The sequence below is a fragment of the Daphnia magna genome, linkage group LG8, assembly GCF_020631705.1.
Source record: "Daphnia magna isolate NIES linkage group LG8, ASM2063170v1.1, whole genome shotgun sequence".
Taxonomy (NCBI): Eukaryota; Metazoa; Arthropoda; class Branchiopoda; order Diplostraca; family Daphniidae; genus Daphnia; species Daphnia magna.
In genome coordinates, this window is record NC_059189.1 from 9,760,552 (window position 1) to 9,787,587 (window position 27,036).

Consider the following 27,036-nt stretch of genomic DNA (forward strand, 5'->3'; position numbering starts at 1 on the left):
TTTTTTTTTTTTTTTTTTTTTTATTTTTTTTTTTTTTTTTTTTTTTTTTTTTTTTTTTTTTTTTTTTTTTTTTTTTTTTTTTTTTTTTTTTTTTTTTTTAAATAAAATTTTATTTTTTTTTTTTTTTTTTTTTTTTTTTTTTTTTTTTTTTTTTTTTTTTTTTTTTTTTTTTTTTTTTTTTTTTTTTTTTTTTTTTTTTTTTTTTTTTTTTTTTTTTTTTTTTTTTTTATTTTTTTTTTTTTTTTTTTTTTTTTTTTTTTTTTTTTTTTTTTTTTTTATTTTTTTTTTTTTTTTTTTTTTAATTTTTTTTTTTTTTTACCCCCTTCCCCCAAAAATTTAAAATTTTTTAAAACCCTACTGTTCAACAATCAACAGTAATGTAAAATTCATTTTTTACTCAACCATTTCATTAACTTGACCCTGAACATATGCATTCCATGTTTTCAAAAGTTAAGTGTAACAATAACATTAAGCAAAAAAGCCAACTAAAAATGTCTGATTTGTTTTTGGTTTCAATTTCAATGTTTACCTCCTGAAATTTTAATTGCTTTATACCCTTGTTGAAGCAGAAGGGCAGCCGGGGTTTCGAGGGCTAGAATATCAGATTCCAAACATTGGTCTCTGACTCTGCAATCAATAACCTAAATTATAATTTTTTTTTATTAATAAAATGTTTATATAATCATTTACTACTGTTAGGCTTACTGCTAGTTATTATGATCTGGTTGTCGCTAGTGGGACAAGGACTCGGTCTGTTTTTCGGCGCTGCATTCGATATCCAAACGGCCTCTTTTCTAGCTGTCACTAGTACCGTTCCCATATTTCTAGTGCCTGGATTTTTCGTTACCTTTGATTCAATACCTTCCCCTCTGCGTTGGTTAACTTATTTCAGTTTCGCGCGCTACGGTTTCGAAGGCTCCATGTTGTCCATTTACGCTTACGACCGCGCTCCGCTAGCCCGTTCAGATTCTTACTGCCATTTTCGATTCCCTCAGAAATTCCTGGAACAGTTCGATTTAACACAAAGTTCCTACTCTTGGTCCATTGTCGGTCTAGTGTGATCAACTACATTTTAGTCCGAACGGCTGGCTATTTAGCTTTACGTTTCAAGTTGAGGCACGTCTGTTGATTCTTGCGTTATTGTTTGTCCCCTGTTGAATTATTGAACGCAAAAATCACATTCCAAGTTAGAACAATCAACAATTTTATATTTAATAGGTTGAATATTTGCCTTTTTCTGTTGTCCAATCAAGAAGATATTAAAATAATCTTTTCTCTTAACTGCCACGAGTGACTCTTTTCCCGCCATTCCGTCATGGAAACCCTAAACGACGAAGGCATGATCGTTAGGTAAAAAACCTACTAGACAAAACACTGCTATCGTCGTACCCATTTGGCAGATTTATTTCTATTCAAAAAATACATTGAGTTGATTTATACTTAGGTACAATTTTATTTAACTATGAGTATATAATATTTAATTACTTACGGATTTCATACTTACGAATGCTGTCGGAAATGTTGGGTGAGGCAACAGTATTTAAATAAAAATACTATGATCGTAACAAAATAGAATTGACACAATGGAGATAAAATGAGTGTTCAGCGCATACTCTCGAGCTTGAAGCTCAAGGCAAAATAAGCAGTCGCGCGTACTGCGAGGAAAAAGACCAACATGTCAAGCAGTGACCAGTAATAGGAGCTCTCGGCCATGTTGAATTGTTCCAAAAACTTGTATGGATAGCGATCGGGACAGTAACTTGTCGAATAAGTGAAAAGCGGTCGGTCGTAACCGTAAATGGACAACATCGACCCTTCGAATCCGTAGCGCATAAAACTCAAGTACGTCATCCTCGAAAATGTACGAAGGGATGGAATTCAAGTTGAACAGAAAGCCAGCAAAGAGCACGAATGGAATGCAACCGATCGTCGAGAGGAAGACGGCCACTTGAGTGTCGAAAATTGCCCCGAGCAATAGGCCGATTCCTTGTCCGCAGAGCGACAAGCAGATCGAAATGCACATGAGCATGGTGTAACGTTCAATGCTCAGCGGTTGGTTCGACATCAAGTAAACAATCGATACGTAAAGACCAGAAAATAAATTGGAAAGGGATGTCGGCTAACGTTGGTCGGTGTACCAGTGATACAAATGTTCTCAGAGAATAACAATCCTCTCCATTGGAACTGTTTCGAAACCGAGAAAGATTAAAGATCAAAGTATTTTTTCTGTTTTTCATTAGCCAATATTTAAAAGGCAACTACTTACATGTCACAAGCGTTGGCATTGTAGATGCAAACAAAATGACGAGCAAGTTGAAGAAAGGCATCGATGTATTATAGAGGACAGAAGCAGCGTCATCTCCTTCCAGCCAGTACATTGTGCCTACGAGTAGGCCAAGAACAAAGTGCGTGACGAAGCGAACTTGAGTCAGCATCTGTTTCGTTAAAACGTTGAATGGTTCGTTATAGGATACTGTGAGCATATGAATGGATGGGGGCTTATTCAGTACCTTGTCTCTGCACATACTTCTCCAAGTGCGTTCGATAAGGACAGCCACTTGAGTATGGAAAGATGCAGGGTAAGTCTTTATCTCCTTTTCCTTTGAGATATCGCCCGTCACAGTGTCGGTAGCGTCATCTGTCCGGCTTTCTAAAATTTATTAAAAATGTGAATGTATACATTAAGTCAACTTTTATTGTTACTGAGTGCAGGTGATGGCATGGCCAACGTCGATCCGGAAATTTCCTGGAAAACGAGACGACCATTTTCGACGGTGTACACCAAAACGGGTAGTAGGTCGCCATATTCTCCGCAAGCCACATCCATTACTTCGTCAGTATTGGTACGAGTTACATTTCCTCCATTTCAACAGTCCATTCTAATTCCCAAATAAGGACATTTTCACAGAGTTAAAAGGGGGAAAACAAATGATAGGGTTTGTTCACCGAAATCAGCCGGATTTCGGTGGTAACTGGGACACTGTAAATTAGCTGTCTGCAGATAAGGCACTAGCGAAGCGATGGGTCCTTGATAGATACACATGCCACCAGCCACGATGTATAAGTGATCAAAGTAATCTAGCAACCGAGAACTTGGCTGGTGAATGGTAGCCACCACCTTTTAAGGGAAAACAAATAAGCCAATGCTTACACGGTTTATCCGCCTCTCTTTCTTTCTTGTTTTATGGTTTACCATGCGACCGCTCCTGGCGATGTCCCGCAATAAAGCGACACACTGTAAACTCGACGAGCTGTCCACTCTTGATTGTAAGCAATGTATAAAATGTTTTAACCGTTCAGCATGTTTTGTAATCTATCTTCTACTCATTTACTAATTATGCCAATCAAATTGCAAATAATAAATATTTTAATCAACACACTATCTAATAATCGACATTTTCTTTCGCTCTCTACACCGTTTGATAACAAGATAAAAAAAACTATCGGTGTTATCTGTCAATGGGGAGCGAGTTCGATCAAAGTGGAGTTCAAGTTTTCAAGTGACAGAGATTCTTTTTTTACTTTACTTATTGGGGTTACTGAGTTCGTACCTGGTGGGTTCATCGAGACTGAGGATATCTGGGTTGTTGTCAACAATTTCAATCCGATGGAAAGCCGCTTGCATTCGCCAACCGATAACGAACCGATTTGCGTTAAGCCCAATGTTTTCATCACCAATTCCACCTGGTAAATGCATTGATGAATACACATTTGTTCCTTAGCTGTTAGTAAAGAAAAATCTAGGAAGTGTTACCTTTGATTTTTTGTTTTCACTAATTACTTGATAGTCCAGTTCGATAGTAGCGGCCGCCATCATGTATTCGTCGACGGCAAGATTTGACAGGAGATGATCTTCTTGAGTGATGAAGGCAGAATGTTTACGGAATGTTTTGAGCTTTCGATCAACGCCATTCACCTGGATTTGGCCTTCTACTCCGCTAGTCCTGACGTTTACATTTTTAAAAAATTCTGTTGACGCATTTACTTTTCTCTTTCAATAATGTAATGAAATAACTTACTTTAGGCCAGGTAAAGTGAAGATTTACCCGCTCCAGACGGCCCTAAAATGGCGGTCAAATGGCCAGACTTGAACGTGCCGCTCATCCCGTGCAACATTCTTTTGGCATTTTCCCCTAACAGGTAAATTCCCGGTAACGGTTAATTGATAAACAACACACTTTCTTCACTTGTTTCTATGCTACAACTAGAATGAATAAAATTAAGGCCGAGGTTGCCCAAAATGCTGTGCGTCTCGATGCCTGCAGGCAGCGTGTGGTACGAGAGAAAATAACGGTAAAACTCACCACTGTCATTGCGGATGTTACGTAAAACTTTAATGGCGGATGAGGGGTATTACTATTACCTTTGCCAGCTGTATAACAAATGTCACGAAAGGTGAGATGCAAGTACATGCCAGCTGGATTTTCAATTGTTGGTATAAAGTCGGATCCCGCCATTTCTATGTGAGCATCCATCTTTGTTTGGTTTTGTTATTCTGTTTGCTTTTCCCTTTTTTTTTTCACACGCCCAAGCCAAATGATTGAACGGTTTATTATCGTGTCAAAAGTCTAATTAGCACTGCCAAATATTAGCTGTAGGACAACAAGATTTTATTTAAACATTTACTAGGGACACACAAACTAAATTTGTCGTCTGCAAGAGCATGGAATAGAAATGACCTTGTTGCTCACCTTTAATTCAATAAATTAAATATAGAATTCGGTGAAAAAGCGAGAAACAATTCCTTGCAGTTAATTGCTTTGAGTAAAGTCACTGGACTCAAAATAATAATTCTAATTAAAGGTAAATCTTCCTGCTTTCACCACGGCCACTTGAAAAAAGAGGATTAAGAAAACGAAGATCAACATAAAACGAGTGTGTGATTCAACAACGTTGCCAAATTTGCCTTGAAATACATTTTATGTGATAATAAATCAAATAACAATTTTGGGGCAAATGACTATACTTTGCTCCACTGAAGGACAAATTTTTACAACTATCTTTATGCAATTTAATTTTAAACATCAGTCAAATAGCCATTTAGCTAATAGCACAAAATACACAAACTTTTGCCTTTTTTCGAACAAACGGCCTGCAGTAGATTAGAAGCAACAGTCAATGATGCACGTGATTGACACGTAAGCACATTATGAATATAATCTACCTGCGATAAAAGAACCTGTATATTTTCCCACAGGTTTCTTTTCTTTCTTTATCTCGGAAATTAACTTGATGCAGCGCCTCTGGCGAGACCGACGCACAGCTTAACTCAGATTTTCTAATGGCTCCCATTGTTATCGTACAAGAGCCCATTTTCTTCCTTTTTTTTTTTTTTCGTGATTTCGGAACATTTCAAAAGCTAACCAAGAAAGGGTTGTCCTTGTGTAATTCCGGGGATCGTTACCCAACTTTTTTGTGTGTCGACAATCTGGAACACTTGAGAGAATTTCTCTGCTACCTGATTTGAAGTAAGTGACATAAGACCATTAGACAAAGTCTTACGAAGGCCAATCTAAAGTAATGGAGGGGGAGGGGAGGAAAGGATGAATTGTGAAAATAACAAAAAAACAAAACAAATGGAACACGGTAATAAAAGCTACGGTGAGTTGTATATGACTGGAGTAAGTTATACAGTAGCAATGGTGATTCAAAAGAGAAAGGGTATTCTTTTTGGCTCGTCAATGTTTGTCAACCCGCCATATCAAGGCCCGTAATATCCTCGTGAGTCAATTACACCATTGTTGATGATATACGCCATTATACAGAGAACACGATAATCATATTTGTATTATAATAGACGTGCTTTTCCATCATACAAATGTTTTTCAATCATATCCATAACAGAGCATTCTTAATTTAAAGAGTATAATGTATTAAAGATTTCTTTTTTTTTTTTTTCTTATTTTACCGGAGGGGAAAATGGGAGAATTGAGAGAAAGAAAAAAAAAAGAGAGAGATTGTTGACGTGCAAGTGTTTTGTGTGCATTCGATTGAAAACGAACGAGTATGGCCTTCCTTATGCAGTAAGACAACTCATGGATCAATCACAGTATATAGACAGGTATAAAGAGAGAGAGAGAGACAGAGACGTATAGATGGGTAGAGAATCAATAACTTCGTGAGAAAGAAACAAAAATAATAATAAATAATAATAATTCAGATGTAAATTTTTGAAAGCGGTGCATGGTGGCACAGGAAAGAGGGGCCAATTGAAATATCTAGCAGAAACAAGACAAGATAAACGAAACCATGTGGGAGTGAAAAGGTAATCTGACGAAGCTAATCAAAACATAGGAGAGAATAACACACCTATGACACATTGTACATATGGCTGCTGCTGCTTCTACATACGGTCAAATCTACAGCAAGAAACGAAGCAATTCCACCGAGACGATGCATTTTATTATTTTTATTATTAATTTTATTATTATTATTTGTGTTTTGTTTTTCTTTCCTTTTCGTGTTAATTTGTTGTTGTTGTTGTTTTCGCCTTTTTTTTGTTGTTGTTTGTCTTTATGGCGAAAATTTGGCTTTCACTCGCCCATTTCTTCCTTTCGTATTGATCAATTCATTAACGATTTGTCGCACGTTGCTTTTATTCTGCATCAATAGCCGAATCGACCGAATGGCGACTGCTGACTACGCCCTTACCCTGAAGAGCGTGTTGGCCGCTATGGCCGGCACTCTTCTGCGCCAGGAAGGTTCCTCCTGTGAATCGATCGGAAGAAGAACAGCCGTTGGTTAATGCGCTCTCGGTGCCACAATGCTCGTCATCCTCCTCCTCCTGAATGAGGGTGGGCATGTGCGAGCCGGACAGAAGGGTGGACGAGTGATTGGAACAATCGCTGATGCCACTATCGCTCCGATCGGCGTAATAGACTCGACGTGGCGAGTTATTGACGCTAATCGTAGCCGGGGGGCTTCTGTCCGGCAGTTCAATGGCCGGGCCGGTTGCGGGAAGACTGGGACTGCGGCTGCGAGCGATGCCGGGACTGGAGCCAGGCGATTGACAAGGGTGAGTGACGACAGGTAAACTGGGGCTACGGATGCGGGTTACGGGGTCGGCGCCGTTGGTGGGCGCCGTCAGCGAACTGGTGGCAAATCTAGAACTGGAACCGCTGCTAAATACCGAGCCTTGTTCTTCCTCGCACAGCGAGTCCATTCGAGACGAACGCCGGCCAGTCGACGATGACGACGAATTGCGTCGCGAAGCAGACGACAAGCTGGCCATACGACCCAAAGCTCGGATGGCAGTTCCAGTTTTCTATCCATTCATTCCACACACACGCACACACAAACGAAAACGAGGAGGGGAGGGGTTGAAAAGATGGACATGCATCACACAAAAAAAATTTTTTAAAATGAATTCATTTATGTGTTGCGAGCAAACATGCAAATGAAGACAACAACGCACAGATGGAATTTAAAAAAATGCGTTCAAATTCAAACGAGGAGAGATGCGAGTTTGATTTACCTGCCACTTGCGACGGATGATGAATTTCTTGAGCCGGTCAGTGGGCAGTTTGATGGAATTCATGGCGTGTTTCGCCTGGGCCAGCCACTGGTGTTGAAGACAAGCCTCGGCCGACAGCCGTAGTCTAAATAAGCAAATTTTAAAAAAAGGATAACTCATTTGCATATTTCATCAGCCTAAAAAAAACAGTCGGTCGGTACTCTGGTCGTTTGACGAGCAACGACGAAATGAAATCCTTGGCGTCGCACGAAATGGCGGCGAAGGCGTCGTCGTCAAAGTCGTAATCGCTGGACGTGATGTTGGCAAAAGTATCGGCGTCATTATCGCCCATGAACGGAGACAGTCCCGATAACCTTTGATTGGATTCAATTTAAAAAAAAAAAAGAGGAATTGAAAACAAAACGTGTTGGAAAAGAATAATAATTGCAAAAAAAATGATTGAAGTTGAGGTGAAAAACGTACAGGACGTAGCAGACGACTCCCAACGACCACATGTCCGTGGCGCATCCGATCGGTTCGTAACTGACTATTTCCGGGGCGATGAATTCGGGCGTGCCGAAGAGGACACGCACCGGCTGATCGGGATCCAATTGACGGGCCAGTCCGAAATCGATCAGTTTGATTCGATGTGAATTGGGACTTTGACAAAGGATGTTTTCCGGCTTTGTTCGACAGTCAGAGATCACGTGGAATAACGACGAATTGAATCAAATGAAATGCGATTGAACGAAATTAAAAAAATAAAAACGGAAATACCTTGAGGTCCAGGTGGACGATGCTCTTCGAATGCATGTAACCAACTCCCTCGCATATTTGCCTCATGAACAGGATGCAATCCCTTTCGGTCAGGGTGAAATCATCGGCCACGACGCGTTCAAACAATTCGCCGCCGGAAATGCTGTTCGTTTCAAACGCAAAATGAAACCAAACAAAAAAAAACATTAAAAAATGAACGAACGAATTGAAAGAAGAGGAGGACAACAACGTACTACTCGGTGACGAGGACGATCTCTTTGGGACAGTCGTAGGCAGCCGCCAGTTGCAGCAATTTGGGATGTTGCAATTTGTTCATGACGGCCACCTCTTGGTAGACTTTCTCGCGGTCGGCCGCCTTAATGCACCTCACGTATTTGGCTGCCCTGAGAGCGCCGCTGGCCCGATCGACCAGTCGGTAAACGACGCCAAAACGGCCTTTGCCCAACTCTTCGTGAACCGAGTACTTTTCCTAATTGAAACGATTCAAATTGATGAGTTCATTTTTTTCATTTTCATTTCCCCGCGAAAACCAACGGCTGTACCTGAAAGTGGGGCTCACCCGGTTGCACCGTGACGTGACAGTGTTCGAATTGGGGAGCGTGAGACTCGTCGTCATCGTCTCGGTCGTAATCGACTTGGTCGTCGTCTGCTTGGCCGACCATTGTCTGATGGTCTTTCTCTTCGCGCTCGATGTTGACGACGGCCTTGTCTCGTTTCTCAACGACCGACGGCGGCTGCAAGAAGAGCGGGTCAGACGGGCTGCTCGGCTCGCTGCAGCCGTGAATGTTTTTGGCTCTCACGCGAAACTGGTAGGTGCGCAGAGGCGCCAGTCCGTGAATCACGTACGAGGTCGAGTTGCACCTTATGTTGTTTGTTGTTTGTTGTTTGTTGTTGTAGGCGAATAATCATTAAAAAAACAAACACGAAAAGGAAACATAAGAAATTGGATTTTTCCTAGTAGTTGGCAGAACAAAAGAACATCGTTGTTACAAACTATGCAAATAAGTCCTCTACCGACAGTCATCAAAATTTCTGAACTTTACTTTAAACGAATTATGGCCAATGTGTTTTGTTTTTTCTTCTTCTTCTTTCTTACAAACTGATCGGTTTTAGTTGATTTTTTTTCTTCTTCTTAATTCAAAAGAAAAAAAAAAACTCATTTTCAATATTCTTTTATGGAAGACGATTTCGAAAGGCAATAAATCTTCTTTTTCTTTTGTTTTCAGAAAAGAAAAAGAAAAAAGAAAAGAAAAATGATTGTTTAATTTTTAATTACTCTGAGGTGAGGACCGTCCATGACTGGCCCGTTTCGCAGATTTCAACCAGGTAGCCGGTGATGACTGAGCCGCCATCGTAGACGGAGCCGTACCACGTCAGCGTCAAACTGTCGGCTTTCACTTCGCAGATTGTCGGCTTGCCACCAGGATCTGGCGGTCCTGTTTTTTGTTTTTGAATATGCAAACAAATCAAACAATACAACAAAGGGCAACTGTTTTTTGGGTTTGGTTTGGTTTGTTTTAAAATCCGGCGTGCGGATGTGAATGGGCGGATTATTTAGAAAAACTCCGCGCCCCGTTTGATATGCAAATGTGCCATTTCATGAGCCGCTTTTACCTTCAACTGCCAACGAAGCGTAGTGACAGTCCATGCCGAATGTGTTCTCAGCCATGACGATGTACTTGCCACTGTCATCGGCCGTGATGCGGTGCAAACTGAGCGACGCCATTCCATCGGCTTGCCTCATTTCGACGCGCTCGCTCTCCGCAAGTTCTTTGCCCTGATTGAAATCAATGAAATCCATAAAAACAAATAAACAATTTTCGCTCATTAGCCATTGGCCGTGACGAATGCAAAATAAGCAGGTCGACTTTCTTTGGGGACTCTAAGTGCTGGCGCATAATTAAACAAACACAGGCAAGGCAATCGCATGTCGACGACGAGCGTGAGAAAAGCGAGCAAACCTCAAATAGAACAAAAGCCGGCGCATTTCTAAGCACCAGCGCACGCATAAATTAAAAAGAAAAAGAACAAACAGAAAGAAGCCAAGTTGATGATGACACATTTACATGAGGGTGTGTCAAGTCAATTGATTACCCCTTTGAGCCAGCGAACGGTGGGCTCTGGCCGTCCGATAATCAGCGCCTCCAATAAAACGGTGGAGCCGACGAGCGTCGAGACGCTGACCGGCCCCTTGACGATTTGCGCCGCCACTTGGAACGGATTGTCCAGCTCGTCGTTCAACTTGTTGTCCGACTCGTACGTCAAATCTTCTTTGCTGCAGCTGAAAACGTCCTCGTCGTCACGATAGTCGGCCACTCGGTCGTCGATGGCGTTCACCATTTGATTATTATCTTCTTCTTCTTCATCGTTTTGCGTTCGAACGGAGGCCGTGTTGGCGCTCGAGTAGGCCAAGGTCGTCGACGCCTCTGCCGACGTCTCGCTAATTGAGGCGATAAAATGCGTAACAAAAGAGGAGTTTAGAAAAATGAATAAAACCCGACAAAAAAGGGAGGAGGACAAGATGCAAATTCATTTGAATAATTAAAAAAAAGATGAAATTCTCCATCACATGTTCCAGTACCGTTACTCAGTACTGAGAGATGGAGGAGAAATGTTGTTGTTGTTGTTGTCTATAAGGGCGTTTAGACTCTAGAAAAACACGAGTTGCAGTTGTAGGAAAACTCACGTGAACAGTTTGTCTGTGGGATCGCTGACGATGAGCCGACACCAAGACTCGGCCTCGCCGTGGCGATTGTAAGCTTCGCAAAAGTAAACGCCGCTGTCGTGAGTGAAGGCGTCGCTCAAACGAAGAGCATAACGACCGTCGCCGTAATCCAAGTGGCGGAATTCCGGACAGTCGGCTAGAATGGCGTCGTTCTGCACCCAGACGACCTTCAATGGCGGCGTACCTGTCACAATGGCACATTCATTTCGTCTTCACGTCTTTTACACACAAACACGTGTCGTGTGTCACACACACGAGATTCAATTTTGTTTTTGTTTCTTTTTTCTTCTTTAAAAAAACAAACAAAAACAAATTAAAAGGAAATCTCACCTGTAATGACGACTTGCAATTCGACGGCATCGCCTTCGTTCACTCGCATCCGACTGGGCAATTGTTGAACGAACGAAACGGCCTGATGATTGGACGCCTTGCTCTTTGCAGCCACACAATCGCCACTCGATCCGTCCATGTCCGACGTGGCGTGATATCTGCACCAGTTTGGACACAGAGACAAATACAGAGACACACACACACACACGTACAAAAAAAAAAGGGGGTCGGGAAGGATCAAAACCAAAAAGAAAAAAAGGAAAAGGAGTTATGCGTATGTCACTTGTTTCATTGGCGCGACCCGATGACGACACGAATAAAAGAACATAATAAAAAATAAAAACCCTGTGGGACATATTCGGACGATTGTTGGTGATATTAGAATATCCGTGATAAAAGAAAAGAAAAGGAAAGAAAGAAGGGAGGGGGGAGGAATAAAAAATGGCGGGAAATGATGGGAGGAAATAAAAATGGAAGCAAGAGGATTACGGACGATTTGTGTGTAATCATCGACAAAAGTGATAAAAATAAGAATAAAATATTAAAGAAAAAAAAAAATGTTTAATTGCGCAAAGTTGAAGTGACCTCGCCCGTAGCGAACGCTTTAACTTTTTCATTTCTTTTGTGAAATTACAGACGAAATAAAAGAAATAATACCCGCAGATAACAAAAATCTCTTCCTTGTACGTTGCGCAATTTAATCATTTTCCTTTCCTTTTTTAAAATTTGAACTCTCTGCGATCCTTTTCAAATGTTTATAGTTCATCATTTTGCAGCTAGTTCCCAAAATAAAATTGACAATTTTCAACGCCCCGTTTTCTTTTTTAATTGCAACCGAGAAATGCGACCACAAACATTTAAAAATCAAATAAAAATTCAAAAATAGCCCCCCCCCCTCATTCGACCCATTGGATGTCTAATATTTATCGATAATCTTTTTTTTTCTTCAAATAATTGGCAAAGATGGAAAGGACAAATCATAAAAAAAACATTAAAACGAAATTTTCTCTTAGTTTGTGGTTAAAGATTTACCGTCCGCCGCCAGAGCGCGGAGTGGATGATCCGCGCAGGTAACTGGCGCTCGACATGCCGAGAGCCCTGCCAGCCAATCGGGACGCGCTCGATCCGCTCAGCGGCGAATAGTAAGCGCCTCTACCGGCCGACGCGGCTGATCCGGAGCGGATGAATCCGCTGGAACGACTGCCGCTCGATCGGCTAAGGATGTCCAGTCGGGCGTTGGCCTGGATCCGGCCTAGTTCGTTCTCCACCGTGATCCTGTACAATCCGGCATCCTGAATTCAAAACGAAATTCAGCAAACAACACGAAACAGAATAGAAAAAAAGAAGAAAAAGAGGGCGCACATTAGTTGTAGGTGAATGAGAAATCCAGAACGGAAATGGTGTCTCATTCACGTGCAACCGCAACATTGATCAATCGAGTCCGGATATTCAAGCCATAGAAATGAACAAGAAACGGCTACCAATGTGAAACCGAAGCTTCGTAACGAAGTGTGACGTCATCGTCAAAACAAATAGGACAAGGTTAAAAGGCTTAATGAAGACAAAGTTGGAGTTTTCGATTCGAAGGGAAACCCCAAAAATGAAATCATGTCAGAGTGGACGCATTTGCCGAGAATTGGCAACGTTCAATTTCAAGTAGACGACATGAAAAAAACAAACAAAAGCACCTCGCTAGTCACGTTGCGGATCTCGAGGACGCGGACGTCATCTCGCTCTTCGATGCTGACGCGTCCGGCCGGAGCGATCGTTTCGGGTTTGATGGCGATGTTGTCGCGATCCCACGTGACCCGAGGCGACGGATTGCCACCGACGTTGCACTGGAATCGAACCGTTTCGCCCGTCTCGGCGATTTTGTTGTGCGGTACCGAATAGAATTTGGGCGGCACTTTGCGCACTCGGCTCTTCTGCTGCTGTTGTTGTTGTTGTTGTTGTTGAGTCGCTGCTTCTATTTTGAATCGCAATGAAAGCAATCGATTGTTTTGTTTCACTTCGAAAAAAGAAATTCAATTTGATTTGTTTTTTTGAAAATGTTTTAATTACTGGAATTGATTGGCGAGACGGAACGGATCGTGCGCGAAGGGGTCGTTCTGGGCGTGGCGCGTGCCGACACAGTGCCGGCCGGTCTCGAATCCAACTGAACCATCAGGTCGTTCTCTTTATCATCAGCCACTGTTTCACACACACACACAAAATGAAAAACAATTGAATCGATTCAAATCGATGGCCACGTGCGTCCACTACATTCATCACGTGGTTGCAAATGGAAGCCATTTTTGTTTTGTTTTTTTGTTGTTGTTCATTATTTCATTGCCGAACGGCTAAAAAAGCAAAAGGAAATGTACCATCGACGATGAGGCAGGCCGATGTCGAATCGCTGCCCAGTTCGTTGTAGGCCACGCACGTGTACTCGCCTTCGTCTTCCGGGTAGACGCGCCGGATGGACAGCCTTACCACGCCTTCCTCAGCCTTCAACTCGGCCGAGAAATCTTTGCACAATCGCAGGAGCTGCATCGATTTTTTTTTAAATAATCAGCGATCATCACACAAGTATTAAACAATTGAAACGATGGCATTGAAATTTGCATTACTTTGCCGCCTCGGAGCCAGTGGATTTGAATCGAACCGGCTGTTTCAGGCTGGCCGTTGAAGCGACATTCGAACGTGACGGTATCGCCGTCGCAACAGCGCAAGTGTCTCAATGGCTGGACGACGGTTGGCGCCGCAAGGACGCGACTATAGAGATGCACAGAAATTCAAATTGAAACAAAACAATTCGAGTCTTTCATCTCGGCATGACGTCACTGCAAGGCGATGATGATTCAGAGCGACAAGCCAATCAGATCGGTATATAGAAACTGGCGAAATATTAAAATCGCCCATGTCTGGCGCTATGCAAATGAGAGCGACTCACGCATCGTTAAGTTTCTCTATTCTTCTTCATTTATTTTTTATTTTATTTTTTCTCTTTCGTTCGACGAATGCCAAGAGAATGAAAGACATGGTTGTATAAAAAACAAAAACTTTCCCTTTTCTGGAGTATAGAGCCTATTATAGAAAAATCTCAAGACACACAATGTTCTATACGTTGCCTACATTTCTGAGCATCCAATTGGTCGGTGTCTCTTTTCCCCCTTCCCCACGATTCCCAGAAAATCAGAATAGAGAAACAATCTCGACAAAAACCAATACAAGAAAGAGAGAAACGTTCCAAGGTTGGCGAATGCAACGAACGTTGGATAAGAAAACGTTGCGTCTCCTACCTGAATGTCGTCGAGCGTCCCACCGATGCAGAAGATCCAACACTTTCAGAAGAACCTTGACGTCCTTGTCCTCCTATTTTTATTTCAATTGAAACAAATCGAATCAAAATCAAATAAAAACATTTGAGCTATTGATTTATTAAATGGCTATAGTGTTTTGTTTTTCTTATGAATTCCTTCCTCCTTATTTGTTATGAACACATTTTTAGCGATACACGATATTCCTCGTGCGTTTCGGGCCCATCCCATACGATTCATCCGAGCGTGCAAGACAAAACGTTTCTCTTGTTTTTTGTTTTTTAATTTGCCTGGTTCGGGGTGGCGCCAGTGACGGATCGGATGGTCACACGACGCGCATCGATCGGCCCACAGGAATTAAAAAAATACGCACGCATTCCACCGTTACGGCCAAATGTTTTTTTTTGTTTTTCTCTCGAATATTCAAATATAAAAATAAAGGCAGCTAAAAATAAAAAAATAAAATAATAGAGAGACAGTGATGAATGGCAGACTGTGGTACGAGCCAAAAAAGAAAAAAAAAAGAAAAAAGATATTTATGGAGTTTTTTAATTTTTTAAAAGCTTTTTGTTGATGAAATTCGTGTCTATGAGATACGAAGGGACTGAACAACAAGTCCATTGTTGCCGAGCCTCATTCGTTGGCTCCATTATCCCTCATTTTTTATTTGTTGTTGGTCTATATTATTAGTTAGGCTCACACAACAGACACACACCGTCAATTAGCATGACGACATACACACACACAGACACAAAAGAAATGAATAATCATTAGAAAACACGGCGGGGTATCGAGAAGTGATTTAAAGGGGACGACGACGATAATGAACGAGCAAATGCCATTTGCATTGTCATTATATATTATGTTCCCACCTACTATTAAAAAAATATCCTTGATCAACATTTCCTTTTTTTTCCTTCGTTCTTCTCCTTAATTTTTGGTTTGTTCACCAACAGCACGAAAAATAAAAATAAAAATAAATAAATTGAATAGATAAATAGTAGAAATATTTCCGTTGCAATAACGGTTAATTATCAAGTAGGTCGTCATTTGTCAGGTATACAATCACAATGCGGGTATTTACCCCCTTCACATCCTCCCTTCAGATGTTATTTGCATACACCAAATGGAGGCTAATGAAGCGGGAAAAAACTTGTAATCAGTAAAGAATGCAGCCACCAAAAAAAAAAATAGAAAATAATAATAATAATCATTAATTTTTATTTTTATTTAAATAATTTGCTCCAGCATCAGTGAACTGATTCTTTTTTTTTCGCAGGGCACTCATTAAAAATCGTTTCCTCCTCAGGTTAAATGAAAAAGAAACAGAAGACTAACGTTAAAAAAAAAAAGGAAAAGAAGCCGGAGAGAAATCAAGAAGAGCCTCTCAACTCGTGTCAAGGACTTTTTTGAATTTCAGCGCTGGATACGAATCTCCACTTGAATTTGGATTGCAACTATTTCTCTCTTTTGGTGCCTCAGCATTCCACTTCTATATTTAAATATATATTTTTTCCTTTCTTCAAACTGACGTTAGCCATCGAAGGTCCGACAAATTCACCATGAGTCACCGTATACAAGAACAATTGGAATCCCCATCGTCCTTCCATCTTTGTGTATGCGACATTATTCCACCTAGTGGCGTGTGTGTTATCTTATTTTCACCTTCACCTCCAGGAGTCAGCTCTCTCTCTCTCTCTCTCTTCCACACACACACACATACAAAACAAACTCACAATGAGATGCAATCGCCTCTTATTCTCGTTGCCGTTTTGGCGTGTTGCCTCTCGTTTAAAAAAGGTCCCCCCCACAAATCAGTCGATCACAATCTGATGTATTGCTCTCTCTCTCTCTCTCGGTACAAACCGGGGTGCATCGTTGAATTGGTTATAACCCCGTCGGTCCGTGGTGTGTTCAACCATGGCCAGAGGCGCGTCGAAACAAGACACATCGTGACCGATTCTCACGCACAGCTTTTTTTTTTATTTTATGTTTCAACGACAAACCACACACCGGGACTGAACGTTGAAAACTGTTATATCTTTATAGAACGAAGTAAAAAAATAAATAAATAAAGTTGGTTCATCAAATGTTTTTTTCTTTGAACTTGTTGTTTTGGGGTCCCCCCTCGAGGACCCCACGCGATGTTTCACGCACGCACAAAGTCACACACACAGACACACACGAAAATGAAGAAGATGAGATATGCTGGAGGCGATGAGCATAGAGAAAAGAGCTCCACATCTTTCGTGTTGGGGCTTTCTAACTGGTTCATTTATTCCATCTCGTCTATTTGAAAGAAGAAAAAGAAAAAGGGGGTCCCAATTGAATCTTCATTTGAAGAGGGGGGGAAGGGCTGTTGTTAATGAGAATCTCTCGTCACGCTGACGTCCCCCTGTGGTCTTCGTCAATGGCCAACGAATGACCGAAAAGACGAAGCGCAACAGATGGCCATTCTTCCGTGTCTATCGCCTTTCAGCTATTTCAACAATTTAACTAGACTTTTATTTATTTATTTCGCCCCTCCTTAACCAGTCCGAAAAATGAATCGTCCAATTGAATTAAACAGCCCAATTTTTTTGCTTTTTTGCTTTCAAAAACTGAATTTTAACAAGACATTTTCGATTTCTGTTTGCGCCGCAAATTGAAAAAAAAAACTAAACAAAAAATGAATTAAAAAAAAAATAATAGAAAAAAAACGGGAAAAACAAATATGAAATAGTTGACACACGGTCACGTGGCGCTCCTCGCCTGTTGCGGATAAAAATTTGTGTACGAAACTCGGCGGGGTCTTCATTTCGATAAGTCATAACCGATTGAATTTGCCTACGGGATATTTGTTTCCCTACTTCACCCGTTACCGATGAACCGTGAAAAAAAACTAAACAAGACGCAGTCGGTGTTCTTATCTCCGCCATCTTCCCCCCTCCCCCTCCGAAATAAAATTGTTTTGATTTATTCCCTCCGCATCGATTGATGGAACAACAATCAAAAATCACGCCATTTTTCTAGCGGTTCTTCTCGCCAATATCCGCAGGCTCTTTGCCAATTTTTCAATATGGCCGTTCGAAATAAATAAAAAAAAAAAAAATGAATTAATTTCGAATTTTAGTGGAAATGTTTTTACCGTGGACGTAGACTTGCAGCGAAATGGCGGCTTTGGCTTCTCCGTGAAGGTTGCGCGCAACGACCGAATAGGTTGCCGAAAAGTCCAACTGGACGCAGGGGACGGTCAGCTTGTAAACAGGTGCGTCCGCCTCGCTCACGAAACGGTCAGCGTGCTGGCAACCTGGCGGCTGCGCAATAGCAAAAAACAAGAAGAAACGCCATAAATCAACAGATGCTGCTGTAATAATGAATACGTTGCGTGCAAATGACGAGGTGTAAAATTAGGGATTGATTGTACGAGAGAGGAGAGAAGATACGCGGGTCGAGCAAATTACAAATGCGGGAAGAGAAAATGCGAACATTTTGAAAAGATTTTTTTTTCTTTTTTCTTTAAAAACAAGAGGCGCAATGAAAATGAAGAAGAGCTGCTATTTTCATGTCTAATTGCGCAACGCCTCGAGCTGAATCGTGAACGGAGAAAACGTTTCACGTTACGTCTTTCTATTGTTCTCCCGACTATTTCGAGTTTCTCATTTCCCATCTTGGCATCACGGCTATTGTTTTCTTTCTTTCTTCTCTCTCGCAGCCGAGACGAAATATTTAAAAAACAGAAGATGACGATTGTCTGATTTGCATCATTTCTTTGTGTAATCCTTTTCCTCTCGTCGTTTTTCATTAAAAACAAGCTTTTAAAAACAAACGAGTAGAGTCGTCGTCTTGCACACGATACTGAATCTATTTGAGCCTGGAACGACGACGTCGGTGGGCCCATTTGCATTTTGCCGAGAAAAAGAAAACGGCAAAAAAAGAAAAATCAAAGAAAAAGAAATCGATGAATATTTTTCTGATTGGAATTTTCGTTTTTTGAAGTCAAAGAAAAAATTGAATGTCGACGCGTGCACTAAAAATGGTCGGATCGTTGATAAAAAAAAAGTTGAATAATAATAAAAAAAAAGAAGGGGGGGAATATTAAGAAAAATCATTTTCGCTTGAAAAGGAAACGATTTTCGAAAGAATGTTGGCCAAACCAACAGAAAACGATTGCACGGAACAAATCAAGAGCTTACCATTTACTCCTTTTTATTTTATTAGATTTTTTTTTATTATTTAAAGGAAAAAAATATTTAACCTCAAAGGCGTAATGGATCTCTTTCGATGCCGCCGTTGCGCGAGCAAAAGGTACGAAATAAAAAAAAAAAAAACACATTTCGTGGTCGGGCGGGAAATTTAGCCGCGGGAATGGTCGTTTGCAACGTGATGGCACACACACACAGAAAAAAGTAGGACGAGACGAATGGGCTAAAACACACATTTCTCGTATACGATCCGTTTACGTAATAAAAAGAAAAAAAAAAAAGGTCGGAATAATGTCAGATCAAAGAAAAAAAAAAACAAATGAATCGCTAGCCATCATCATCATCATCATCGCCATTGGCATTGATTTGCAATTGGGAATCAAATTTATTTTATTTCACATTTTTTTCTTCTTTTTGAAAATAAAAACAAGACAATTGAGAAGTATAGAGTCCCTGGGCGGCTCGTGTCGTGAGCCCATCTGAAATGGGCTGTTGTTCGATGTTTGGAAGGCACCGTTACGACGCACGCCTCGCACACGGCACCTCTACACGAAAAAAACGTGGCCGCGCTGTTGCCAGTTATCTCCTTTCGCCATGGGTCGTCTGTCCGCAGGCGAAAAAGAATGGCATCGTGATTGGCAACATTTTTTTCTTTTTTCTTTTTATGTCGGTTCGTAAAGGCACCCACCAAAGAAGAGATGAAGAGAATAGCGGCGTGAGCGCGTCGTGGCGCACGAAAAAAACGCTGACCGTTTCTTTTCTTTCTTCATTTGGCGTTGCGACTTATACTTTGAAAGAAGACGACGACGACTCGAGCCGATTGTTGGGGCATATTCAAATGATTTCAGCCCTTGATGGCCGCCGTCGAAGAAAATCGTGAAAAGAAGAAGTTCTTCTTCTTTCGAGAAATGACGCAACGTTGCACGGCCGGAATGAGGTGAGAGAAAACGGCTGTCGTTCAAATGTCACGACAGTAGGTGACGAAACGCAGAATGTAGAGATGAATTTTTGTGTTTTTTAAAGGGGGGAAAGCCGACAGTGTTGATTGGGGGGCGTTGCCTGTCCCGCTGGCCTGTTTCTAGATCAAACAGCAACCCCGCGAAAAGAAGATGGCGACCACGATCTGATTTCAATTGGTGCCACTCGCCTTTTACACTTCGTTCTTCGGGTGAAAATGGTTAACGTTAGTAAATCTCTATTTCTAAATGCGCGTGCATAAATGCGTGCGTATCAAACCGAAAAGAATAAAGGCAGAAATAATAGACGGCAGATGTTTTGATGAATGGCTGAACGTCAGCGTGATGAATTAGCATAGAGCGCGCACGCAACGAGACGACTTTCGCCACCAATGTCCCGTCGTCCGAATGAAACGAACGCAAATATATTACATACGAATGGCAAGCCAAACAAAGCAGCCATCTTGTTTTCAAGTCTATATACTGAAAAGAATAAGAGATGAACGCGCGGCAGATATGCAAATAGGACGACGAGCTCGTGCAAGTTGAATGTCCAACCCATCATACGCACCACCGGCTAAACAACTAAAGCAGCGTGTGCCCGTCATTGCACGTATGGCCGACTTCACAACAGGATCATATGCCGACTTCAAAAAAACGGTGGCCCTTTCACATTTCTATTTGTTTAAAAGGACATGAAAGACCAAACAAATTTGCAAATTATTATTCGTAAAGGGAGGAGAAAGCAAAGAAAGAAAAGCCGTTCATTTCTCGTGTGATGATCCAATCGATTCGATCACGAAAACACGCGATCGCCATTGAAATAGGAGGGGGCAAGGTGACGATCGTAAGCGGGGCGTTGCCTTTCTTTATAACGGCCATCAGCTTCTAATAGGATGCCTATCATGATATCGAAAAACATCATCTCTCTCTCTCCATTTTTTTCACGGCCATTTATTTCGCCCATTTTTCACGATGGACAAGACAAACCAAAATAAACAAATGATGTGATGATTAGACGCCATTTCCTTACAGTCTCAGCCATAGAAACAAAGGGAAGGTGATCTTCAAATCATGCCCAATTCATTTGTTTCGATTCAGACATTGAAATTCGGTCGTGATGAATTGGATAAGGTGAAAACCAAGAAGAGAGCCGCTCTCTTTGTCCAATTACGCAACACCTTGTTGCCAATGACAGGGGAGGGCAGCCGCAACGCGACCTCACGGGGAGTCGACATGATCAACGTCCGACGACGTATCAAAAGAAAAAAATAAAAGAAGAACGCATCCTTCAGTCGATTGTTTAGTAGCTCTTTTCACTGTCCGAAAAGAGAAAGGCCACCAAAAAATGCCATAAAGCGCGTGCTGCGATGGCCGCGCACGACGCACCACAAATGATGGATGACAACTGAACGTAGCGGCAACGCAGCATCTTGCACACAATTATGACATCACAAACTCATCGTTTTTTTTTTGTTTTTTCAAACTGTCTCTCTAAAAACACGACCCTCTTTTTTTTGTTTTCTTTTCTTTTGAAATCCCTAAAATGTCGAAAAAAACGAAACAAAAGACGTTAAAAATATATATGTGGCTATAGTGTCTGTGCATAACGGTGTGACCTAAATAACAAGTTTGTTTTTTAACTACCAAACAACTGGGATAGAAAGAAAGAAAAAAAAATGAATAAAATTAAATTAAAAAAGAATTTTTTGGCTTGATGTTGGACGACCTTGTGTGAGGCAACTCGACGAGCTTATATGGAATCCCCTAACTTTTTCTTTCTGCAAATGGCGTCTGGTAAAGAAAAGAGAAATGAGACACACACACACACACACACAAAATACCTGGGCTGCTTTGGTTTTTTGGTTCTCAATGTCCTTTTTTTCAAGTTGTCTCACATTTGTCTCCTTTTTTATTTTCATTTCTATATTTCTTATTTATTTCTGCACCAGCGGATAAGATTTCAAGTCAACAAAATAAGCCGATTTTTTAAAAAATAAATAAATAAATTGAAAAGATTTTCTTCTTCTTTCTTCAGTGGAAACGAAGTGGGGGAGGACTAAGAAAAGAAGAACCGCCTCCGGTGTAAGATGATGATTACATGTTGACGTGTGTCTTGTGTGATGTACACACACAAGCGGAAAAGGAGGAGGAGGAAAGATCATTTGGGCACGGAGCACAGGAAGTCGCGAAAGAATCGCATCCGAAATGGGGGGACACATAAAAGACGCCCGTTTTGACAATTGGCCGTTCGTTTGTTGCCGACGTGAAAGTTTTCTTGTTCAAACTTTCGATTTCGCAAAAAAACCAAAATATTAAATGTGGTGGCAATGCAGCGAAAGTAAAAAAAAAAAACATGATGTGTGTTCCAGGTCGTGACCTTTTCGGCTATTCGGGACTGCCGACCGCAAACGGAAAAAAAAAAAGAGATTCTTTTCGTTTGAAAAGAGAAATGAGATGAGCAACAAAAAAAAAAAAAATGGGCGGCGAGTTTCACTTGATTTATGCCACCGTGTCCTGCAATCTTTTTTTCTGCATGGCGTTCCAGACATCAACAGTCTGTCAATGAATCCCCCCCAAAAAAAAAAAAACAAGTCAAGAGAAACACATTTGTGTGTTTGGAAGACGCATTGATTGCCCGGTCCCGTATACCCACACTCTGAGGCTTAAGCCTTAAATGGTCCGTCTCTCGCAGGAGTCTATGGAAATGACCATCAAAAAGAAAAAAAATATTAACAAAAAAAGAGGGGGGGGGGACTAGCAGCCAACTGTCGACCAATATGGAATCAGTCGTCGTCCTACACTCTCTCTCTCTCTTTTATGCTGTTCCTTTTCTACACGCGTCCAAACACGTAAAAATCCAAAAAAAAGGGTCCAGCAACATCTGGCAACCCCATTTTTTTTCTATCCATTTTGTTAAGGGCTCTAAGAAAATGACACGAAAAAAAATCAAACAAATAAATCAATTCGACCTTCTTTCTCAGCTCGGATGGCAAAGGAAAGAGAAAAAAAAGAACAGAAAGGGACCGTGACACACAGCGTGTCCAGTCTTTTCAAGTCCGTCTGCTGCAAAGTTCAGGGAAATTCACTTGACAATAAATCAAAGAGTCGAGAACGGCAGAGAAAGGCGGGTCTCGGCCAATCTCGAATCAACGTGATGAAAGAATGATCATCAAGAGATATGCATCGATCTCATTTGCATGTGTGCGCCAATTTGGCACCAGCTTTTCTTTCATCTGTTCAATCAACACATTGCCCTCACTCCTTTTTTTAATCATTTGCTTTTTGAAATATTTAAACCCGGACGTGTATGCGCAAACAGTTCGGAGAACTATCATTAAAACATATACTCTTCTAAAAAAAAAAAGCAGAAAGAAAAAAGAAAAACATTAAAACGTCACGCAATTTTACACGTAGCCAAGTTGTCAGAGACGATAATCGATGATGATGACGGGCTCCAACGAGTCCCGTATCATTTGCCCTCCCACCACACTTGCCTCTCAGCGCTGCGTGAGTATAACATTTGAGAGAATCACATCAAATCCAATGTGTTTTTTTGTTTTTTAAATAAGAAATTTCGGAAAAAACAAAAAAACATTGGCTCCTTGTGTGCTGTGATTTTTATGTCCGGCAACGATGGACCAATTAACGAAAGGTCATCGTCTGATGGCAATCGATTGGAAAACAAAACAAAACACACTTGGCCATGGTGAGCGAATACATAATTCCTCTGTGTGTGTGTATGCAAAGCGTTTTAAAATTAGAAATTAAAAATGTACGACGTGTTTTGTTTTCAAAAAGGTGGGGGGGGGTTAGTATTTAAAAACCAGTTTCTCAGCGTGTGCGACCTTTGAAAAATCGAAATGTTATTCTTGTCGTCGGCCTTTTGTTTTGTTTTTTTCTGTGGGCTTGTTGTTGCAACCAATTATCGTCCGTTGTCGGGGGCAAATTTCTCGCCGAGAGAGGGAATCGTGTCAATTGTATAAGAGACGCATATTCAAATGCGCGCATTTGAATATTCAGCTATTCGCTTAACTTACACAAGGACATTTCAGATGATAAATAAAGTGAGTCATGTCTTCGACCGACCTTTAATGGACCATTGCAATCAGCATAAAAACACACGCACAAATCCGAATTCATTTTTTTAAAATACAAAATATGCGCGCCACTATTTTTTGAGATTTCGCCATTTGCAATTCTAGCCTTGCACAAGCCAAACATTTTGATATGAAAAAAAAATAAATAAAAACTGGAAGAAAAATAAATCAAAAAAATAAACAAATAAATAAGAAAATCCGGTTTGACGAGATGCTGGCGCCACGTCACCTTTTAAGGTATGTCCACAACAAACGCGCGTATATACGCAAACACACGAATCTGATTTTTGTTTTTTTAATAACAAAATCTCGGTCAGAAATGCCTTTGCAAAATTTTAATTTGTGTGTCGTTGTTTCCTTCTTTTTTTTCCCCACCCCTTAATGTGTTAAACAAACGCAAATTTCGCTCGGGGCGATTAAAAACGGACCAATCGTCATCAATTTGTTCCGCGTTCGAGTTCAAGAAAATCGTGAATCATCTTTAGCGAATCAAATTTAAAAATAAAAACATTTGGGGATCTAGGGCCACATCCTTGTTTCGTTTTTTTTTTTTTGTTGTAACTGTTGGACGCGGCTATGGAAATGAAGCAACGATTGTTCGTTTTCCCGCGTGAGTTAGAGGAAGGCCAGAAAGAAAGAAAACGGAGGGCGCCTGACTAGATGGATATCTGTTTAGCCGGACAAGACGGGCGGCAGAGATTTTTTTTTTTTTTCATCCTTTGCCTCACGTTCGATTTTTATTATTATTATTTACTTTCTTTTCGTTTTTTTATTTTTTACATATTTAAATCGTTAAACAGTAAAAAAAATAAAAATGTGGCCATTTGTTTGCGCGTCATCCGCCCTGCAAACGCTCGTCAAAATCGCATAGAAAAATTGGATACAATTTATTTAAAAAAAGAAATTTCAGACCAATGCAGTGTTGCCAACGTATTCGTCAGATGAGACAAATGACTAACGTTTTTTTCATAAAAAAAAAAAAAAAAAAGAGAAAAAAAATATGATTTTTACCGGACTGATTGACGGACATGTTAAACCAATCGTCTGTCCGTTTTGAGAAATGAAATTCCATGGGGTCATTTGCATAGACACCTTATCTATTTATTGCATTTTTCTCTCTATCGGATCGCCTTTTGGCACGATGCAAAAAAAAACAAGAGGAGAAAAGCGTGGAGTTAACGCGCCAACTCCCAATTTTTTCAAATGATGGGCGGCTGATTGCGTTTGTGCGCGATAATCTTATTCCGTTTCGATATAACAGCGCGCACTGAGACCGAGCTCGCACATTCCCCAATGCATTTAGATGATTTCATTTTGAGTTTTTCTCATCTCTCTATACTTTCAAAAATTACAATTCAAAATGGCTGCATTTGTTTACAACAGAATTCGATGAACTTTTATCCATTTATATTTTTTAAAAAATAAAACAAATTGCAACGATGTCGGGCGGGGTATAAAACCGGAGCAAAATGTTGAACCCAGTCGTTCAAATGAATGTGAAATGAATATGAAATGACAAGATTACGTCACAGATAATCTTCCTTTTTTAAAATAAATAAATGGGTCTGTTTTTTGGGGGGGAAGGAACAAACAAACAAACGAAAAAAAGAAATGGGCGGAACAAGATGTGGCGATTCTGTCTGTTAAGAGACGCGAATACAAGAATCAAAAGAGATTCTTATAGACCGTCCCCCCTAAATGGATGAAAATGGAGGACAAGTCCCCAACAAACGAGAATGAAGTCATCAGAGCCTATCGCAGACAAGGGACGACCCTAGCGGTTGGGGTACGTAACAAGAGCCTTTTTTGTTTGTTTGTTCCCCCCTTTGATTTCTTTGATTTCTTTATTTGAAAAGATGTCAAAGACGTTTCGCCACGTCAGCCCGAAAAATGGCCAAACATTTCAATCGTTCCAGCACGAAATAATCCAGTGCCTGTTTGAATAGACTCGAACATTCTATTGAAATTGAGAATCAATTGAAGTCGCGTTGGAATTTCACAGAATATTAAGGTGAATTTTGCTTCTTCCTTTCTCTAGAAATGAACGCAGTTTCTTCTCTTGGAAAAAAGGAGAGAGAAAGGAATCGCAATGACAAGAAATAAATAAATAAAAATAAAAATTTGAATAAAATCGCATTGTTTCCGGGGGTTTTTCCCACTCAATAGCCAAGAAAAAAGAAAGAAATCGAGAACATTGGCACGTGATTCAAAGAAAAATGATGACGTCGTACCGTCAGTGATGATGATTTGTTGTTTTGTGACACGCGTCATAACAAGAGCCAGCGTTGCCTATTTCTCTCACAAAATATGCAACCCCCGTTGACCCCGCGTCTCTGCGTGAGCGCGTCTGTTATCTTGACGCTCTTACGCTCTTTCGTTCCGCCTGACCAGCTGAACAACAGACTCAACAACAACAACAACAAAATATAATCAAAAAAAAAAAAAAAAAACGATGAAAGATTAGAATTTTGCATTCGGATCAAAAGGTCGGACAGACGTCATGTTTCCTTCTGCGGGACTCTTGAAATTTTATCACCGTCACTCGCAAATGTTTGGCCTCTGCTGTTTTCGAATTCAAGAAATGAGGCGGGGGCCATTCAAATTCTCATTTTTTAAAAACCGAAACCGGTTGATTTTCATTTTTTCAGACTTTGGAAAAGAAGAAAGAAAACACAAAAAAAAAATGGAGGTTGACGAAATGGCACCGTTGGACGTCCTTGCAAGGACGCCAAATAAATCTAAACACGCACATCATACGCCTAGAATGGGGTTTGCTTGTCTTTTTCTTGCAGTCCATCGGTGATAACGTCAATGTTTATAAGACGGGGATTCGCACCTTTTGCTTCAAACTTTGTGTGTCTATAATATACGTAACCTACATATTTTTTATTCCACATTACACACACACACATTTATGCAAAAATGCATAAAAACCAATAACACGCCCAGCACACAGCATTTCCTTTTTTATATACACACACATATTTATATTTGAATAGATAAAAAAAAATAATAATATGTATATATATAAATAAGGAGGTGTAGTCGACCAGAGAGAGAGAGAGATAAAGAGAATGGTGTGGTGGTACATATTACATGTATAAAATAGAAATCGGCGCCTGTCTTACATAATTTGAAAAAAAAAAAAGAGCTGGTCAAGTCGAAAGGGGGGAATGATGGACAGCTGTTTCTTTTTTTCTTTCTCATGTTGG

General features: G+C 40.6%; 1 protein-coding gene, 2 long non-coding RNA genes and 1 pseudogene across 4 annotated transcripts in view; 1 reads left to right on the plus strand and 3 right to left on the minus strand.

Annotated features, from left to right (window-relative positions):
- Positions 1-380: 380 nt before the first annotated feature.
- On the minus strand, positions 381-1,149 carry LOC123475483. The gene is made up of 2 exons (XR_006650595.1): positions 706-1,149; positions 381-641 (listed from the first exon to the last, which is right to left on the minus strand). It is a non-coding gene; the product is annotated as an uncharacterized LOC123475483 (long non-coding RNA).
- A 231-nt stretch (positions 1,150-1,380) lies between these two features.
- Positions 1,381-4,505, minus strand: LOC116929133 (annotated as a pseudogene).
- LOC123475489 lies at positions 3,558-4,367 on the plus strand. Its single transcript, XR_006650610.1, has 3 exons — positions 3,558-3,687; positions 3,789-4,140; positions 4,209-4,367. It is a non-coding gene; the product is annotated as an uncharacterized LOC123475489 (long non-coding RNA).
- Positions 4,506-5,769: 1,264 nt separating the features above from the next.
- Positions 5,770-27,036, minus strand: part of LOC116933436 (myosin light chain kinase, smooth muscle) — a 41,106-nt gene continuing 19,839 nt past the window's right edge. Inside the window, exons 14-32 of one of the 2 annotated variants that reach the window (XM_045178145.1) lie at positions 17,712-17,880; positions 14,567-14,639; positions 13,895-14,039; positions 13,649-13,811; positions 13,347-13,475; positions 12,974-13,248; positions 12,318-12,577; positions 11,286-11,443; positions 10,917-11,139; positions 10,325-10,670; positions 9,845-10,007; positions 9,507-9,666; positions 8,773-9,091; positions 8,464-8,699; positions 8,231-8,372; positions 7,937-8,136; positions 7,675-7,827; positions 7,475-7,598; positions 5,770-7,264 (exon numbers count right to left, since the gene is read on the minus strand). In XM_045178145.1, coding sequence (XP_045034080.1) covers positions 6,596-7,264; positions 7,475-7,598; positions 7,675-7,827; positions 7,937-8,136; positions 8,231-8,372; positions 8,464-8,699; positions 8,773-9,091; positions 9,507-9,666; positions 9,845-10,007; positions 10,325-10,670; positions 10,917-11,139; positions 11,286-11,443; positions 12,318-12,577; positions 12,974-13,248; positions 13,347-13,475; positions 13,649-13,811; positions 13,895-14,039; positions 14,567-14,639; positions 17,712-17,880 — 4,107 coding nt within the window. In that variant the 3' untranslated portion in view covers positions 5,770-6,595. Of the gene's footprint in view, positions 7,265-7,474; positions 7,599-7,674; positions 7,828-7,936; positions 8,137-8,230; positions 8,373-8,463; positions 8,700-8,772; positions 9,092-9,506; positions 9,667-9,844; positions 10,008-10,324; positions 10,671-10,916; positions 11,140-11,285; positions 11,444-12,317; positions 12,578-12,973; positions 13,252-13,346; positions 13,476-13,648; positions 13,812-13,894; positions 14,040-14,566; positions 14,640-17,711; positions 17,881-27,036 lie in introns of both variants that reach the window. The other variant, XM_045178146.1, reaches the window with a different exon arrangement.